General features: G+C 62.1%; 1 protein-coding gene across 4 annotated transcripts in view; it reads right to left on the reverse strand.

Annotated features, from left to right (window-relative positions):
• Positions 1-3,190: 3,190 nt before the first annotated feature.
• The window catches only part of FRMD5 (FERM domain containing 5), a 78,200-nt gene continuing 65,155 nt past the window's right edge, over positions 3,191-16,235 (reverse strand). For 2 of the 4 annotated variants that reach the window (XM_086620190.1, XM_086620189.1), the window contains 10 exons: positions 14,695-14,792; positions 12,665-12,788; positions 11,909-11,996; positions 10,345-10,433; positions 9,912-9,975; positions 9,124-9,215; positions 6,856-6,930; positions 6,065-6,133; positions 5,860-5,966; positions 3,191-3,777 (listed from right to left, as the gene is read on the reverse strand). In XM_086620190.1, coding sequence (XP_086476316.1) covers positions 3,191-3,777; positions 5,860-5,966; positions 6,065-6,133; positions 6,856-6,930; positions 9,124-9,215; positions 9,912-9,975; positions 10,345-10,433; positions 11,909-11,996; positions 12,665-12,788; positions 14,695-14,792 — 1,393 coding nt within the window. The remainder of the gene's footprint in view (positions 3,778-5,859; positions 5,967-6,064; positions 6,134-6,855; positions 6,931-9,123; positions 9,216-9,911; positions 9,976-10,344; positions 10,434-11,908; positions 11,997-12,664; positions 12,789-14,694; positions 14,793-16,235) is intronic. The other 2 variants (XM_086620191.1, XM_086620192.1) reach the window with 2 other exon arrangements.

Consider the following 16,235-nt stretch of genomic DNA (forward strand, 5'->3'; position numbering starts at 1 on the left):
CTTGCTGCCTGTGTGAGGCCCCTGGAAATGATTTTCTCTGGAGAAGCTGGAGCACTCGTTCCCGGCTGGCTTCTGTGGCTTGTCTCTGGAGGCGAGCAGGTGTCGGCGATCCATGTCTCCAGCAGAATTTGTCCCTGAAGTCAGATGTCTGATGTCTAATTCAAGCCTTCCCGGAGGCAGATGGGAGGCCTCTGTGTAGGCTGATGCCACGGGGCCTGGTTTCTAGGGAAGCTCCATGGCTGGGAGCTGCTGGCGCCGTTACGGTGCAGGCGGAGCGGTGCGCAGGCGCTGGACGAGGGTGCTGTGGGGCCGTGGTCCTGTGCCACGTGCCAGGGTGGCCAGCCTCAGCTCCCCGTCCGCACCCACCGGCCCCGCTGAGCACCCGACAGCTCAGCAGAGCGCGCCGTGAAAACGGCCGCGGACGTGTGTTGGGTGCCAGTGACACCAAACACGCTTCCGAGAGAGATACTGGTGAGAGGCGCTGGCCAGTGTCCGCCGACGCTCCCCGTGCTCCAGTGCTGGCGGGGGGGGGTCTGCTGGTCCCCCCGGTGCTGGTTGGGGGGGGGTCTGCCAGAACCTGCCGCCGCACGAGCGTGGCAGGACGGTGCTTTTGGGGCCGGCACAGCTGCCAGCGGGGTTTGGTTCCGGTAACTTCGGGGTGTGGGAGGCTGAAAGGCCAAATTCCTCGTGGGCTTTTGAGCTGAGTTTTTACTCAAGTGAAAAAAAAAATGGGTACTGGCACCGTAAATACGGAACAAATCTCATACCGACTCTGGCTTTCATGATATTTAAATATTTATTTAAATTTAAAAATACTTTTCATGGCACCAATGATTTTATGCTAACTAAGATATTGAATATGTAGAAAAAGGTACATTTTGAAGGAAAAATGTAACTTACAGTATTTGGCACATGAAAGGTTAATTTCTAGATTTTTCTTTATGAAAACTAAGAAATTCACATTTTCAGGTATTTTACCATCTACTGCTTAAAGACGCAGTACGCTATTAGGAGATCTTTTTTTTTCTGATACAAGAATCTATGGAAACGACATTTTAATATAAAGACAGGTAAAACTAACAGGTAGTGAAACACAAGACGTAGTATGGAACGTACAGGAGAAACATACGATGGGAAATCACCAGTTCTCGCGGTTTTGCAGTAAAACGCTGGGTGGAAACTGCAGAGGTAAACTGGGACTGGGCTCGTCGCTACGCTGGAGGAAGCTGCTGCAGGAGGTTTCCAAGGTCGGTGCTCGGAGGCTGCGCCGCGCTTGGCAGGACGATGTCTCGCGTGCGGGGCCGGGCGCCGCGCTGGGACGGCATCGCGCCGGGCATCGGCGGTGAGGAGGAGGAGGGGACGCCGCGTCTTCAGCCCGCGGTGGAAAACGTCGGGGTTGGGGCTACCACGCACTGCATAGAAACACCAGTACCTACGGGCTGAGGTAGGAACGCTACGCTAAGAGTTAATTTTCCTATGTTGCATAAAACAGGATATCACGTTAAAAATTGATCCTCTGTCTCCTGGCAGCGCTCGGAACGTCTCCTGCCCGCTCCAGACCTCGGGGCTCCATGCCAATCCCTCCTCGGCCCTCGTGCTGCACGTGGGTGGGGGGGGCTGAGGTCTGGGTCCCCCCCCCCAGCACACAGCGGCTAACGGGACCCCCCTCCTCCTCCTCCTCGCCGTGACAAACGATCCAAGTCCGGCCAACTCCTCGCGGTGCTCGACCGACATCATCGTCGCGCTCCTTCGCCGGGCGCCGGCGGAGCGGGTGCGGAGCCGCCCCGGCGGGGGTGGGTGGGGGGTGCTCAGAGACGAGGCGACGGAACTCAGGCTGTTTAAAACTGCAGTTACGGCCCCGGCTTGCGTAAAACCTCTCCCTGAGATGAACTAAAACTTGCTCGCCTGTTTTCACCTTTCTCCGTAAGCATGGCCAACCTCTCGGCCAAACCCCAGCAGAACTGGCTTTTATTGCTCCCAGTGTGACCCGACTCCTGCCGCCCACGAAACTGGCGGGCCCGGCGGTGACGTCACACGTACGATGAGTTGGGTTTATTGATTTTTGCTTCCGAACAGCCCGGTCCGATGTTTGTCCGTTGGCTTGTCCAGTGTCACCTCCGCTCCGGTAGTTCTGTCCTTTTTTTGTCTTCAGAAAAGTCACAACATCACAGCTCCTTTCTCGGCGCCGAGACCAGCAGCGGGTCGGTCGGTGCCAGCCCTCCGGGCTACGAAAGCGTTTGCTCCGAAACCGTTCGCTCGGCGCCCCGCGGTCCCCCGGTCCGTGGAGTAAAAAAAGACTCGATAACAAAATAGCATTTCCTTGTTAAAATAGACCTTGAAACAGTCTCTTTTTTTTTTTTGTTGTTCTTTTTTTTTTTTTTTTTTGTACAAAACAGGTATGACTATCGGAGGCTAAAGGTCTTCCTAATAAATCCAACACGGTCACTACCGGCTTCATGCCCAGGCTTTGCCAAGGGTGCCCGGCGTGCCCTCCCTGCCCTCGGAGCACCCACACTTCCAGGCTTAGAAAGAAGTGGCGAAAGGCTGAGTCTGCTGCGCCGCGGGGCCGGGGCTGCCGCTCGCCAGGCGATGCCACGCCGCGGGGCACCGGCTCGCGTGCCCACCCAGGAGCGGGGTGAACCGGGGCATCCGCACTCCGTGTCGCACCGCGCGTCGCCGCGCGGGAGGCTCCGGTTAGCGGGGGCGGTTTCTGCAAAGCGGTGCTCGGAAGGTGGCGGCGCTGGCGGTGTGCACAGTGGCGGGTTGAGTAACGTCCGAGTACCCGAGTGTTTGAATTAATACTCAGTAGCACCATTGCTGAAGCTCCTGCAGAACAGCGTCGCCCGCCGCCCGCCCGCCGCTCGTACGGCGATGGGTGGCAACAGCGAAATAAATCCCTCTTTTTGCTCGGTGCTTCCGAAGCGGTGAGAATCGGAACGGGAAGGTGGTGTGTGGGCTCCGGGGGTGGGAGCAGCGCGGCTGAGCGCGGGCAGGAGGAAGCCCCGGGGTCTGCGCCCACCCCCCCCACCTCTTCCTCCCGGAAAGCTGCCTCCCGGGCCGCGCCGGGCGCTGGGTCGGGAAGGGCGGGTTGGGGCGCGTGTGCCGAAGGCGCCGCGGCGGGTCCCGCGCGCGGGGGACGGCGGCAGGTCTCTCCCCGGGCCCCCGGCACGTTACGCGGCGACTCCCGCCTTCAGGTGTCAATGAGCAGGCTTACCACGGCGCGGACTTTGCAGGCAAACCATCGCCTGAGGGGACAAAAGTATTGGTAATGGAACTGCTCGAACTCGGGGGTCTGGCGGATATCGCGGAAAAAGGCAGTGTCAAGGTCGGACTCGGTAAGGACGATCAGGAGGAGGAGCAAAACAAAGAGGAGTCCAACTGTCACAAGGAGCAAACGGAGGACACTTAAAACAAACTTATTCACCTGTTCGCCCTGCGCCGCCCCCAGCCCGCCGGCGCCGGGGCACAGCGCCCGCAGCTCGCCGACCGCCGCCTCCGCCTCGGCCGCCGCCGGCGTGCCGGCCTCCGACTCCTTCTCCTCCTCGATGCTGCACGGCGCCCCGTTCGCCTGGCGCGAGAGCAGCATCAGCTCCAGGCTGTGCTCGGCCACCGGCGTGGGCAGCACGCTGTCCGCCGGGCTGTAGTTCTCGTCGGCGATGACGGCCACCCGCTCGCTGCTCTCGGCGCGGCCGCTCCGGCCGGGGGCCGCGAAGGCGTCGCCGTGGGATGCCGAGCGCACCGGGGTGGAGTGGGCGCTGTCGCGCAGGGACTCCAGGCCTGGGGGGGGCAGAGAGAGGGGGATGCTCAGCGGTGCGGAGCGGGGGTCCCTGGAGCAGGCGGTGCCGCCGCCGCGGGCAGGGCTGAGCCACAGCAGCGGTGAGGGGTGTCGGGATGAGGGGTGGGGGGCAGAGCCGCACCCCGAGGGGGCTGCGCTGGTGGGTCCCCGCCAGCCCTGTGCCCTGCAGCACCACCAGAGATGTCCGAGCCCACCGCAGCCCATGGGCTGATCTGTACGTGTTTATCCTTATGGATTTACCTCCCAGCCGGCACAGCACTCCCCTGCCAAAGCCCCGCACCCCAGACAGGCACGGTGGGATCCCGGCCGAGCTGGAGCCGTGCGTGGGCACCACGGCCAACCCCACTGCGGGAGCCCTGGGACAGGCAGCTGCCTGCCCGCCTTGGGGTGATGACTTAAAAGATGACCTCATGATGGCATGTGTGGGAAGTGAGGGCTGCAGTGGTGTCTGGGGCATCAGGGAGGGTGTCTGAGGGTGGTGGTGGTCGGGACCAGCAGGTCCCCAGTGCCACCTGGCAGCCAGTGGCAAGAGGCTGGGACCAGACGTTTCCCCAGGTGCATCAAAGCGGTGCGGTGTCACCGGGTGCCCTGGCTCTGTGCGCTGCCAAAGGGTGAAATGAAGAGCCCGGTGCCCGCCCTGCCTGTGTTCCCGGGGCTTTGCACCCTCTTGCTGTAAACACCCCCCGGATCAGCTCAGCTTAAGGCGAGTGCCGCTGCGGGCACCGCGCACGGGGCGCAGCTCAGGTGGCAAATGCAGTGGGGGATAAACACGTCCTCATCCCGACAGCTGCTTGCTCCTGTGGCACCAAGCTCATGTGAACATCCCCCCACGGCACCCGCTGCGTCCTGCCCAGGGTGGGCACCCAGCGGGGCGGGCAGCTGCTCGGCTCCCCAGGGAGGGCAGCGGATGGGGGTCTCCCCTGCCCGTCACTGCAATGAGAGCGATGCTGGTCCCCCCCAGACCCCAACCTCCCTCCTCCCTGTTTGCTCCAGGAGACTGATGTAAAAAGCCTGGGGAGGGCTGGATCCAGCCCCAAAACCAGAGCTGTAATAATGACCCGGGGTCCAGCCAGCACGGGAGACCCCAGTCTGCTCCCCACGGCACGCATCCTGCGTCCGACATTCCTGCATCCCCCCAGGGCTGCGGCCGCAGGGAGCCTGCGGGGACCCCGGGACCCTCGAACCCAGCCCCGCGGTGCAGCGTTACCTGGCACGGGCGCGTCCCCGGCGCCACGCGGAGCCCCGCGGCCAAGGCCGGGGAGAGCTGGGAGGAGTGGCAGAGCCCCCAGTGCCCGGGCCAGCAGCCGCGGCCCCAGGGCCAGCACCCGGACCCGCACCTCCCGGCAGCAGTGGTTGATGAGCTGCAGCTGGACGCTGACTTTGGTTTTAATCTTGATCAGGCACTTCACCATGGCGGCACGGGCAGCAGCCAGCCTGGCCGCAGCACCGGGCACCCGGGGGGTCTGCGGCAGCACGTGGGGATGGCTGCTGGCCCCCCAGCACGGCTGACGCAAGTGGCACTGGTGCCGCTGGCCCCAGAGTCGGGGCTATTTTGGGCTCCTGCATTTCCACGGGACTGAGTTGAGGTGAGAGTGAAGAAAAGCAGCTGTGGGCAGGGCACGAGCTGCCAGCGCAGGGTGGTGCGGGCACCAGCTCAGGGTAATTTACTGTGGGAGGCTATTTAGTGCTCGTGCTGCTCTGGAATGGCACGTACAGGAGGCTGGGAAGAGGGTGCTCACATTCAGCAGGGTGGCAGAGGTGACCCTGGCTGCAGGGCTGCAGCGGCTGCCGGGCACGCGCCCACCCCAAAAATCAGCACAGACATCAGCCCCGCGCTCCCTCGGGCAGGCAGTGCTCCTGCACCCGTCCCTGCCCGTAGCCCGGGCAGCAGGATCGGTGCGGCTGTGCCGTGGCAGGGGCTGGCCCTGTGCCCATCTGGGAGCAGGGCACGCCTGTGGGGTGCACCCACCCCCTCACCCCACACTCCCTGACATCCCCTTTCCCTCTGCCACATCCCAGTTTTCCGAACTTCCCAACACACACCAGAGCACCCCGTGCCCTACCTTCCATGATGGAGATGTGCACGGCTCTCCTCCGGGTGCGGGGCACGCTGCTCAGGCGGGGGCCGTGGGTGATGGAGGGGCAGCTCCGGCTCGGTACCAGCCCGGCCCTGGGGATGAGAAGGGGAACGGTGTCAGAGCCCCGGCCGGTGCCAGAGCCCCGGGTGCCAGGCTGCACCGCACCGTGCTGCTGCTGCCCGGCTCTTACCGGTGGATCTCGGGCGGCTCCCTCTTGATCTTGGCGCTGGACTCCATCACCTCCTTCGCAACGCGGCCACTGCAGACAGCCAAAGAACAGTTGCCATGAGGATGCAGCTGCTGCACCAGTGAGCTGCCCCCATGGCACACCGTGCCCCGGCATAGCCTGGACCCCTCCCCATGCACACGGACTGGGGGGGGCTCTACCCATAGCTCCAGGGGGAAGCAGAAATATTTGCTGGAAATAAGGGTGATGGGGAGAGCAGGGAAAGGCTGGGCTGGCACCTCTGCTGCCACAGTTTGCTGGTTCTCCTGGCATGAGATGCTGGACATTGTGGGGTCACTCCCCTCCTGGGGGGACACACCATGGGCATCCGGGCACTCCCACGCCAGCGAGGAGGTGCTGGCACCGCACACCTCGCAGTGGGCGATGTGCCAGGGTCTCTCGTCCTGCAGAGGTACGAGGCTCCAGCTCCAGGAGGAGCAACACTCCCAGGAACGTAGGAATTGCGGCGATTCGTTTCACTCCTTGGTGTTCTCAAACACCGAACCCCAAAGCCCCCCGTCCTCTCCCCTCCTCCAAAAAGCTGCAGCTCTGGGGCAGGGCAGAGGGATGTCAGCTGCGGAACAGACGCGGTGACGGCCTTGCTGAGGCGGCGGCGCCGCAATCGGAGGATCTCCGGTGATGGGAGGACCCTTAGCAAGTCCTCGGACCACCACAGCCCTGAGCTGCTGCCGCAGCGCGTCCGAAGGAGCAGCCAAAAACACGTCCAGTACCGGCTCCTGACCGTCGTCACTTACCTGTAGCGGAACCGGCTTCCCTTGAAGAACAAGTTGCTGCTGGACACCGTCCGGACCTGGCTCGACTTCTCCAGCCTGCAACAGCACCAAGAGCTGCGTGAGCGCCCTGCACCACCTGGCAGGACACGGCCCTGGCACCGCGTCACGGCAAAGCCTGCGCCCGCTTTTGTTTCCAAAGCACCACGCTGGTGACGGGGACCGATTGCTCAGCTGATGCTGGTACAGCACCGTCCCCGCCGGACTGACCCCCAGCACCAGCGGGTGCAGCACCGAGGCCGAATTCATAGATTCATAGGTTCATAGATTTCTAGGTTGGAAAAGACCTTAAAGATCATCGAGTCCAACCATCCCTAATCCCCATTAAACCATATCCTCAAGTAGATCATCCACCCTATTCTTAAACACATCCAGGGATGGGGACTCAACCACCTCCCTGGGCAGCCTATGCCAGTGGCTGACAACCCTTTCAGAGAAGAAATACTTCCTAACATCCAACCTGAATCTCCCCTGACTAAGCCCTGGAGATGCAGAATACCACCAGGAACACCCACAAGCCACTGGCAGCAGTGGGGGTGGCACCGGTCGGTGGGACTTGAGCACTCGGACTGTCACGACATCACCCTGCAGCCCTCTCTGGCAGCACGGCACATCCCTGCCTGCAGCCACACTGCTGCCAGCCTGTGCCCAGGCTCCTGGATGGACCCACTGCCAACAGCTTCCCCGGCGACTGGAGGGGGAGAGCACCCGCAGGCAGAAGCTGCACGGGACTGATGCTCTGCAGGGGGTAAAACCCTCACCCAGACCATGGCATCGCAGGGGTGCTGGGACTGGCCTGTCCCCGCACTCTTGCTGGGGTCAGTCTGGCCAGTGGTGGCAAAAACCACCGGGAAGGACAGTCCAGTCCCCTCCTCACCCCAGGGGAGCCGGTCCCTGGCCCGGGAGGAGCCTGGCAGCACCTCGGCCGAGCCCACAGCCCGCTCCACTGGGGGCATAACGCAGCCCTAATTTACTGACACGATTAATCAGAGAGAGATTTGTAAAGCAATATTGCAATTTCGTTCCATGTTAATATAATGAGAAATGAAACCTGCTGATTGCAGCCGCTGATTGCAGTATTCCCGCGGAGAATACATCACACGCTTTATCTCGCCCCTTGCTGATTAAAATAAAACTCATTACGAAGCACAAAGCAGGCTATTTTTAAGCACAACATGAGCAGGATGGTAAAACCAAACGGTTCCACCTGGCACCTTGGTGGCTTCTGGGCAGCCAGCCCAGCCCCCCTGGCCACCCCTCCGCTCCTGTCTGACCGCCCGCAGAACCGAACTGGGGCAGCGCCGTGCCCTGATGGCCACGAACTGGGGCCCCGCAGCTCCTGGGGCAGGGGAAAACCTTCCCTGTCCTCCCCAGGCAGATGCTCCCACCACCCGGTGGGACTCCCCAGCCTGGTGGTCCCCCACAGCCAGGCAGCCACGGGGATGGTCCCTTGAGCCCCCGTCCCCCGCTGGAGCCCCGACTGCACATCACCCCCCGGTCCCTCGGGTGTCTCCCACGAATCGGTGATTTGCTCCCGAAGAGCCCAGACGCAGGTTATCTCTGAGTTTCTGAGCCCCCCCATTAAAGGGAGGCTCTTCTACAGCACCCTGGGCGCTGCCTCGACTTCCCCAGGGATTTTAGCGCCGGACTCAGCACAAACAGACGCTGCGAAGCCCTTTTGGAAACCCACCCTTGAATATCAGGTCACAAAACATCCCCCGGCTTTGCCGGCGGCTGCCCCTGCCGCCTCCCGCACCGGCGGCTCACGGCGCCCGAGCCTCCGCGCGCCCGGCCCCGAACGCACCGCCGTGAGCGGGCAGAATGCTGACCCACACCCGCTGCTGCGGGCAGGGCAGGGCAGGACGGGATGTGCGCCGGTTGCTCAGCACCAAAGGCTTCATCTCCAAACAATTACTTCTAATCTCCTGATTAAAGGTTGCCCCAAGACGCAGCACCGGTGCTTATGGTGGCCGGTGACTTTGCCAGACCCACCAGGCTGGGGGTGCCGTGCTGCCAGCGACAGCCAGTGCCCGAGTGCCCAGTACCTGGATGGAGCCTCCAGTACCTGGATGGAGCCCCTGGTACCTGCATGGAGCCCCCAGTACCTGGGTGGAGCCCCTGGGACCTGGATGGAGCCCCTGGGACCTTGGTAGAGCCCTCGGCGGGTGCCGTACGGGCAGTGCCAACACACGGGGAGACGCAGAGTGCGCACCTGGGCAGCCTGGCACTTACTTGTAGAAAGCCTGGTTTTCTATCCCACACTTCCAGAGGTGCTTGCAGGCTTCTGGCGTTGGGGCAAAATAGGTGAGAACGATTTTCTTCTCCTAAAGGAGAAAGACAAGGAGTTGGTGGGGGAAGGAGTGAGTGGTGCCCACCGGGCACAGCACGCTGGCACTGGGGATGGCAGCTGGAGCAGCCGGAGCTGGAGAGCAGTGTGGACACAGGGCAGATCCTCCTCCAGAGCCGCTCAGGACGCAGGGAGATGTCAGAGCATCAGCTGGCACCCCGGCACGGCACCTCGCACAAGGGATGGGCAGCCCTGTGTGCTGGTGACCGGACCCCAACACCTCCCAGGCCTTGTGGCCTCTCTGAATGGTCAAAAATATGGTTGTTCAAATCATGCTGATGGCTTCTGTGGGAGCCAACCTCAGCCAGAGGGTTTTGAGGGCCAACGGAGCGGGATGGCGGTAACAAATAACCACAATAACCCCAAATGCGGCGCAAGAAGCTGTGGCAGGTCCTGGGCTGCTGCTCAGGGCAGAGCCCTCACCGGGCACAGCCTGGGGCTCACAGGGCACCCATGGGCTCCGACACCCAGAGCCAGGAGCTGACCTCAGCTGCCATCGAGCTGCAGCCCCTGCCACCATCACCACGTCCCTGCGCTGCAGGCACGGGGTGACGCAGCCATGGGCACGGGGTGACACAGCCATGGGCACAGGGTGACACAGCCATGGGCACGGAGAACCTGTGGAAGGAATGACCACGCGCTCGGGAGTCCCACGGGAAGGGAGAGCACTCACCTCCTTCTGACTTACGTACAAATAGAAAGTCTTCCCTTCGAATTTCATTTTGGTCACCTCGTTCCTGGAAGCACAAGGAGGGGCAGGTGAGGGGCTGCGCGGAGCCCACTGCAGCCCGGCTGGCGGACGGGCACGGCCCCAAAGCGCTGGCTGGGGGCTGCAGGTCAGGGGCTGGGGCTGGCAGCGGAGCAGCCTCAAGACCCTCTTCTCAGTCCCTGGGATGTGCCACGTGCGGTGAGAGGGGCCCTGGCTCAGAAAGGCACCCAGCACCGGCATCACCACGCACCCCATCCACAGGAGCTCACCCCAGCAGCCCTTGAACACCCTGGGGTGACGTGGGGCACCGGTGGCCCCTGCCCTGCAGCACCCCACGAGCCAGAGCATGGCCCCAAGCGAGCAGGGCACCGCGGGCAATGCCAGGGTGGGAACTCACCACTTGATGAAGTGAACTCTCTTGTTTCCCTGCAGAACAACGAAACCGAAGGGAGTGAAGGCCAAAAATGCCGCGTTCCCCGACACGTCCTGGAAGGAAACAGCAACTTCTCAGCAAAACGTTGCGGAGCCGGCAAAGCTTACCCGCTGTCAGCGACCCTCAGCCCTGTCGGCGGTGGTGACGCAAAATCCTCTGTGCCAACTCTGCCAGCGGGATGCTCCCGGCAGGTTCACCTGGACCATGGCATCCCAAGCACAAACACAGGCTGGGTGGGAAAGGGATCAAGATCAGCCCTGAGGAGAGGACTTGGGGGTGCTGGTTGATGAGAAGCTCACCACGACCTGGCCACGTGTGCTGGCAGCCCAGAAAGCCAACCGTGTCCTGGGCTGCATCCAAAGCAGTGTGGGCAGCAGGTCGAGGGGGGGGATTGTTCCCCTCTGCTCTGCTCTCCTGAGACCCCCCCTGCAGTGCTGCGTTCAGCTCTGGGGTCCCCAACATCAGAAGGACACGGAGCTGTTGGAGCGGGGCCAGAGGAGGCCACGGAGATGATGCAAGAGCTGGAGCACCTCTGCTCTGGAGACAGGCTGGGAGAGTTGGGGCTGTTCAGCCTGGAGAAGAGAAGGCTCCGGGGGGCAGCTCTGCTTGTCACTGGGACGCCCCGTGTCCAGGATCTCCCCAGCTCAAGGGTCTAACTCTCTGTCTTCTCCCATTTGTGCCCTTCCCTGGCTTCAATCCCCAAACTCATCACGCCTGAGATGCCACAGCCCCGTCAGACGGAGGAAGGAAGATTTCTGGGCGTTTTTGCGGAAAGCAGCCCCTGGGGAACCCTCCAGCCCCACAGCAGCTCCTGCAGCTCAGGCTTTGTGCTGCCCAAAGTGCTTTGGCTCTTTCCTGAGTCTGGAAACCGGTGAGCTGGACACCCCCCGCCCCCAGGCCAAGTGTATTTACTGCAATTGTGTATTTATATGGAATAATTCAGTTCAAAGCCCCGGGGACCACAGGGCAGGCGCTGCCCTTGGAGCACAACTGTCGGTGTGCTTTGCATCCCACATCCCTCTGCATGCGGTGGGACTGCGAGGAACCAGAGTGAGCCAAACGCAACGACATCCACAGTCAATAAAAAGTATTTCAAACCCAAAACCGGATTACTGGCCAGGGAAGAGCGGAGCGATAGACTGTCTCTGGCAGATTAATGCCTGTTGGTTTCTCAGACACAGTACTGACCTTGTTCCTGTCTCCAAATTACATGTTTTAGCAGAAGATGATGGGCCACTGTCTTTTATAGCTGTCTGCACGTGAGAACGCTTTCTTACAGCTTCCCCAAACGCTCTCCGGAAGGGTGTCGGGGCACCGGCCCTCTCTGCTCCCCCCGTGTGCACATGCCCAGCTGGGGCTGCGTTTTGGGGCTGGTTTCTGGGGCTGTGGTTTGGGGCTGGAGGCAGCTGCTGGGTCCAGCGCATCCCACGTTTCATGGCTTGACCACACCGAAGTGACCAGCATCTGCGCTTGGGACCGGTCAGGGGAAACCCCCCAGCAAGGAACAGCCTTTGGAAAAACCTTTTACCTTGCAGGGGTGTGGGTCAACCCCGTAGGTCTCCAGAGTCTGGGCTTTCCTGAGAAAATTCAGCTCTGAAGTAGCTGGTGTCTGCCCACTGCAGGAGGGAGAAAAGGAAAAAAAAGAATATTCCAGGGAAGGCAGGAATGTGAATGCCAGTTCCCGGTTGTCTGGTTGGGACGCGGCCCCGGAGGCACGGCCAGCGCCGTGGGACTACGGGCGCTGCCGACGGCTTCTTGCACCTCCTGTCCCCGGAGCGGGCTGGAGGCACGGGGGGAGGTGGCAGGGGGGGATCTGTGGGGGCCGGGCACTGTCCCCATCCCATTGGGGAAGACCAGGGACCCCCCAGGTTGTGCTGGCTGAGCCCAGAGCCAGGAGCAGGAGAAACCCCTCAGCCCTCCCTGGGGCAGGAGGGATCGGGGCCGACCGTGCCGCACTGCCGGCATATTTTTCCTTTTGTCTGTGCTTTCTGTGCCTGGTCCTTGTCTGCTCCACCACGTTTTCCCTCCAGCGGGCAGAGGCACGGGGCACATGGCAGCTCTCGCAGGGTGCTGCACAGGGATGCCTCTGTGCCACCAAACCACCTGCTCGCCCACCGCTCCGCAACCTGCTCCTGCCAACGCTGCCGGAGCACCGCTGGCTCAGCCGGACCTGACGGACCAGAGCCGTCAGCGCTCGTCCCAGGGCACGACTCAGAACCCAAACAGGGGTAAGAACCAGCCGAGCATCCGTAACCCCGTGAGCAGCCGACGGTCCCGCTCGTACCTCAGCTCCAACTTGTGGATCTCCGCGATTTTCCTCTCCAGCTTCTCTGAGTGTTTGGGGAAGAACTGGAACTTGGAGCTGTAGCCTTCCGGGTGCTTCCCCGGGTCATAGTCCCCGATCTCGGCTGGGGGAGACAGAACCGGTCAGGAAGAGCAGCGCAACCCACACCACAGTGTGCATCCCTGTCCCGGCAGCGGAGCCGGCGGCGACCGGGCGCAGGGTCGGGGCTCCGGGCACCCCGGGAACATCGCTCCGACCAGCCGCGCTTCCCGTCAGGAGGGCTCGTCTGTAAGGCGTTAACTGCATCCAAGGAATTTCACCGTTTGCTGGGGAACCACCCAGCAGCAGGCAGTCACTGTCCCAGATTTCTTCATTCCCCAAGCTATTTGCCAAGGGCCCCCCCGGAGCCGCGCTGGGTGCACGACGGCAGCCCTGGGGTGGTCAGCCCCGAGCACCCTGGGGACACCCCCGGACCTCACCCCACTCCCGGCCGGCCAGAACACACCGCGAGCGGATTCTGCTCGCCCCGGGGATGCGACTGCACCTCAAAAACACGTCCCTAGTTGGAAATCTGTGAAGTGGCCCTGGGCAAAGCTCCTTCCTCCTCCCTCGCCCGGCAAGCGCGGGCCAGGCTGAGCCGCGGCTCTGCCCTGCCGCGGGGCGGGGGGCTGCGGGCAGGGATCGATCCCCCCCAAACCCGCCTCGAGGGCGGGCGAGCTGCAGCGACAGCAGCTCCGTCCTCACGACCATCCCCGCAGTCCCGATCCCGAGACTGGCGTGCAGAAACGCCCAGTACATGCCGATGGCAGAGCTCAGCCCCGTTCGCCTTGGTGGGGGCTGGCACCACTCCGTGCCCTCTCCCACTGCCCCGCGGGAATCGGTAGCGACTGCCACCAGTGCTTCCCATCGACATAGCGTGGGATTGATAGTCCCCTGGCAGCCTCCCGTCACGGGGATGAAAGGACCTGCTCTCATTTAATTCCTTCCGGCCTCAGGTTCTGAGCGAAGAGTAGATGTTACATCCATTTTTATGATTCCTGCTTAAAACGCTGACGGGCGAAGCACAGCGGCGCTGCAAAGTCACTCAAAAATGCTTCGCAGCTGAAATTTGTCTTTTTTTGGCTGCTGGGGCGCATCTCCCCGGCTTGTCCAGGGACACAACCACCGGCACCGGGCGCTGCAGAGAGGGGCCCCGGACGCAGGGCGCTGAGCTGAGCACCCTCAGGTGGGGATGCCCACTCGCACACCTGGCACCGCGGTGCTAATGGCACATCAAGGTGCTTTTCCACCACGCCTGTGCCGCCCAGCTCTTCCGAACAGCCTGAGGATCCTCGCTGAGTGTCCAGGGGTTGTGCCATTCTGAGTGGCCACTGGCCACCTCCATGCTCTCCGTGCCATGGGCTGGCGAGGCCAGAGCAGGAAGAGCTGCACCTGCAGGAGCACAGGCAGGAGGGCAGGTACAGCAGAAGGTCTTCCAAGGTTCTCCCACCTCCTGTTCCGAACTCCACCGGTGCCTCTGCAACTTGCTGACAAAGGCCCTTTCTCTGCCGAGGCGCTCGGCAGCCGGCGATGGGCTTACCCGGGGCCATCTCCATCCACCCCGGCAACCAGCAAAACTGCATCTGACTCCGGAGCCTCTTTGCAGCCGCAAACCGCTGGCACTTGCCAGGGCTTCCATGGGCTGTGCACAGCCCCAGGAAGGGAAGTGCTTCGTCACGGGGCTGCCTCCACGTCCGGAGCACAGAACTGGGAGACCCGGGCCGGATTAGCCGAGGGGATGCTCACAGGGATGCCCACAGGGACACCCAGGGAGCAGATGGCAGCGCGGTACGTCCGCTGTGGGCAAGACCCTGACACCCGTCCTCGCCCTCCCCTCGCCCAGCGCTGCGTGGCACGAGCACGGCCGTGGAGCAGGAGCCCCGCGCTGGCGGGGTGACATTTGTATTCCGGGCGCAGTGACCTGTTGTAAGTGAAATAATGTAATCAGTGCTTAGCATGGAGAGCGAATTTATCTTGTCAAAAAGCATTACCCTGAAGGATATAGGCGGCCAACAAAGCAGCATCCGAAGTCTTGCAGAGGAGCCGGCCGTGGTAGAGATCCCTCTTGATCTGCAGGAAGACTAAATACCTGAGGACAGAGGAGAGAGTCCACTTATTAAGGAAAGTGACATCACCTCCGCCGGCAATTTAGATGAGGAACACCTGCCCCCAGACCCTCGCACGGACGTTTCTCCTGGAGCAGCCCCTTTGCAAGACATCGCTCCCGCTCGGGGGACGAGTGCTGATTCCCCCAGCCCGTCCCCCACGACGCCTCACCCTGCTTTGGGCACCGGTGCCCCGACACAACTGCAGCCGCCGCAGCCCATCACCGGCTCACCAGGGGCTGCGGTGCATGGGGCCGATGCTCCAAGGGGCTCTCGTGGTGCTGAGCCCACCAGTGGCTGTTGCACTTCCCAGTCCCGCACCCTCAGCTTCCCCATAACGGGATCTTCCCCTTCCCCAGCTTTCTGTCTCTGCCCCGGTCCCTGCGGGCACAGCCGCTGCCCTGCTCCGCGCTCGCCTGGCTCTATCTCCACGCACCAAAGCCCAGCGCAAAGATAAACTTTAGAAATTGCATATTTGAATAAATTTAAACCTAAGTAAGAGTTCGGGCTGAGTCACGCGGCGATGCGCTCGGGAAAACCTTCCGATGGTGAAACGCAATTCACAGCGTGAAGGAGCAGCTGGGAATCGGGGTGCTCAGAAACGTGTTTAAATAACCAGACTCCGCAGCAGCTCGGTCATGCCTCATTCCTCAAATCCCTATTTGTGAGGAGATAAACCACTGATTTTCGCAGATAAAATACATTAAAGAGAAATCCAGATATTAACGGGTACTCGGTCCAGGGGAAAGGGAATTTTCAGGGCAGGTTTTGGCTGCAGCGCGGGCACCTCGAACAGAGAGCAGGGGCAGCCCACCCACGCGGGGGCTCATCCTGGTGCCATGGGGGACCCGTGGGGGACTGTCACCCCGGGACCCCGGGCAGCCCAAGCCCCCCGCTCACATCTGGCGCTGGAGGTGGCTGCAGTCCTGAAGCTGGATTCGGGTTTTATGGGGGGGAGAGAGAACACGGGCCCCCGCTGCCCATCCCCACCGTCGCCTCTGCAGCGCCCGGGCCGGGGGCTGCGGCTGCTTTGGAAAAGGACAGTAACGACGGGAAGTATTTCGGAGCTGGAAGCGGGGAGCCCCCAGCCCAGCTCGGTCCCCAGTGCCCCTCAGGTCCAGCCGCCCCCCCATCCCAAAAGGATAAACCTTGGACCTGCACCGCAATCCCCTTCCTGTGCCCCACAACTGCCGGTGTTTGCTGAGCTCTCGTTAAAGGGGAAAATACAAGTAACGTACTGCGGGCACAGCGCGGTGCCCACGGAAGAGCTGCCATTGCTTTCGGCTTTGGCCGTTCCACGTTTAAACTAAGGCCCAGGGGCTGCAGGGGGCGGCAGCTGCGGGGAGTACGTGTAAAATCTGCAAACGAAATAAATGCCTCTTCAGCAAACCAAGGAGATGTATCTGCAAGAAACTATTTCTGGGCAC

The sequence above is a fragment of the Tauraco erythrolophus genome, chromosome 14 (assembly GCF_009769465.1).
Source record: "Tauraco erythrolophus isolate bTauEry1 chromosome 14, bTauEry1.pri, whole genome shotgun sequence".
NCBI lineage: Eukaryota > Metazoa > Chordata > Aves > Musophagiformes > Musophagidae > Tauraco > Tauraco erythrolophus.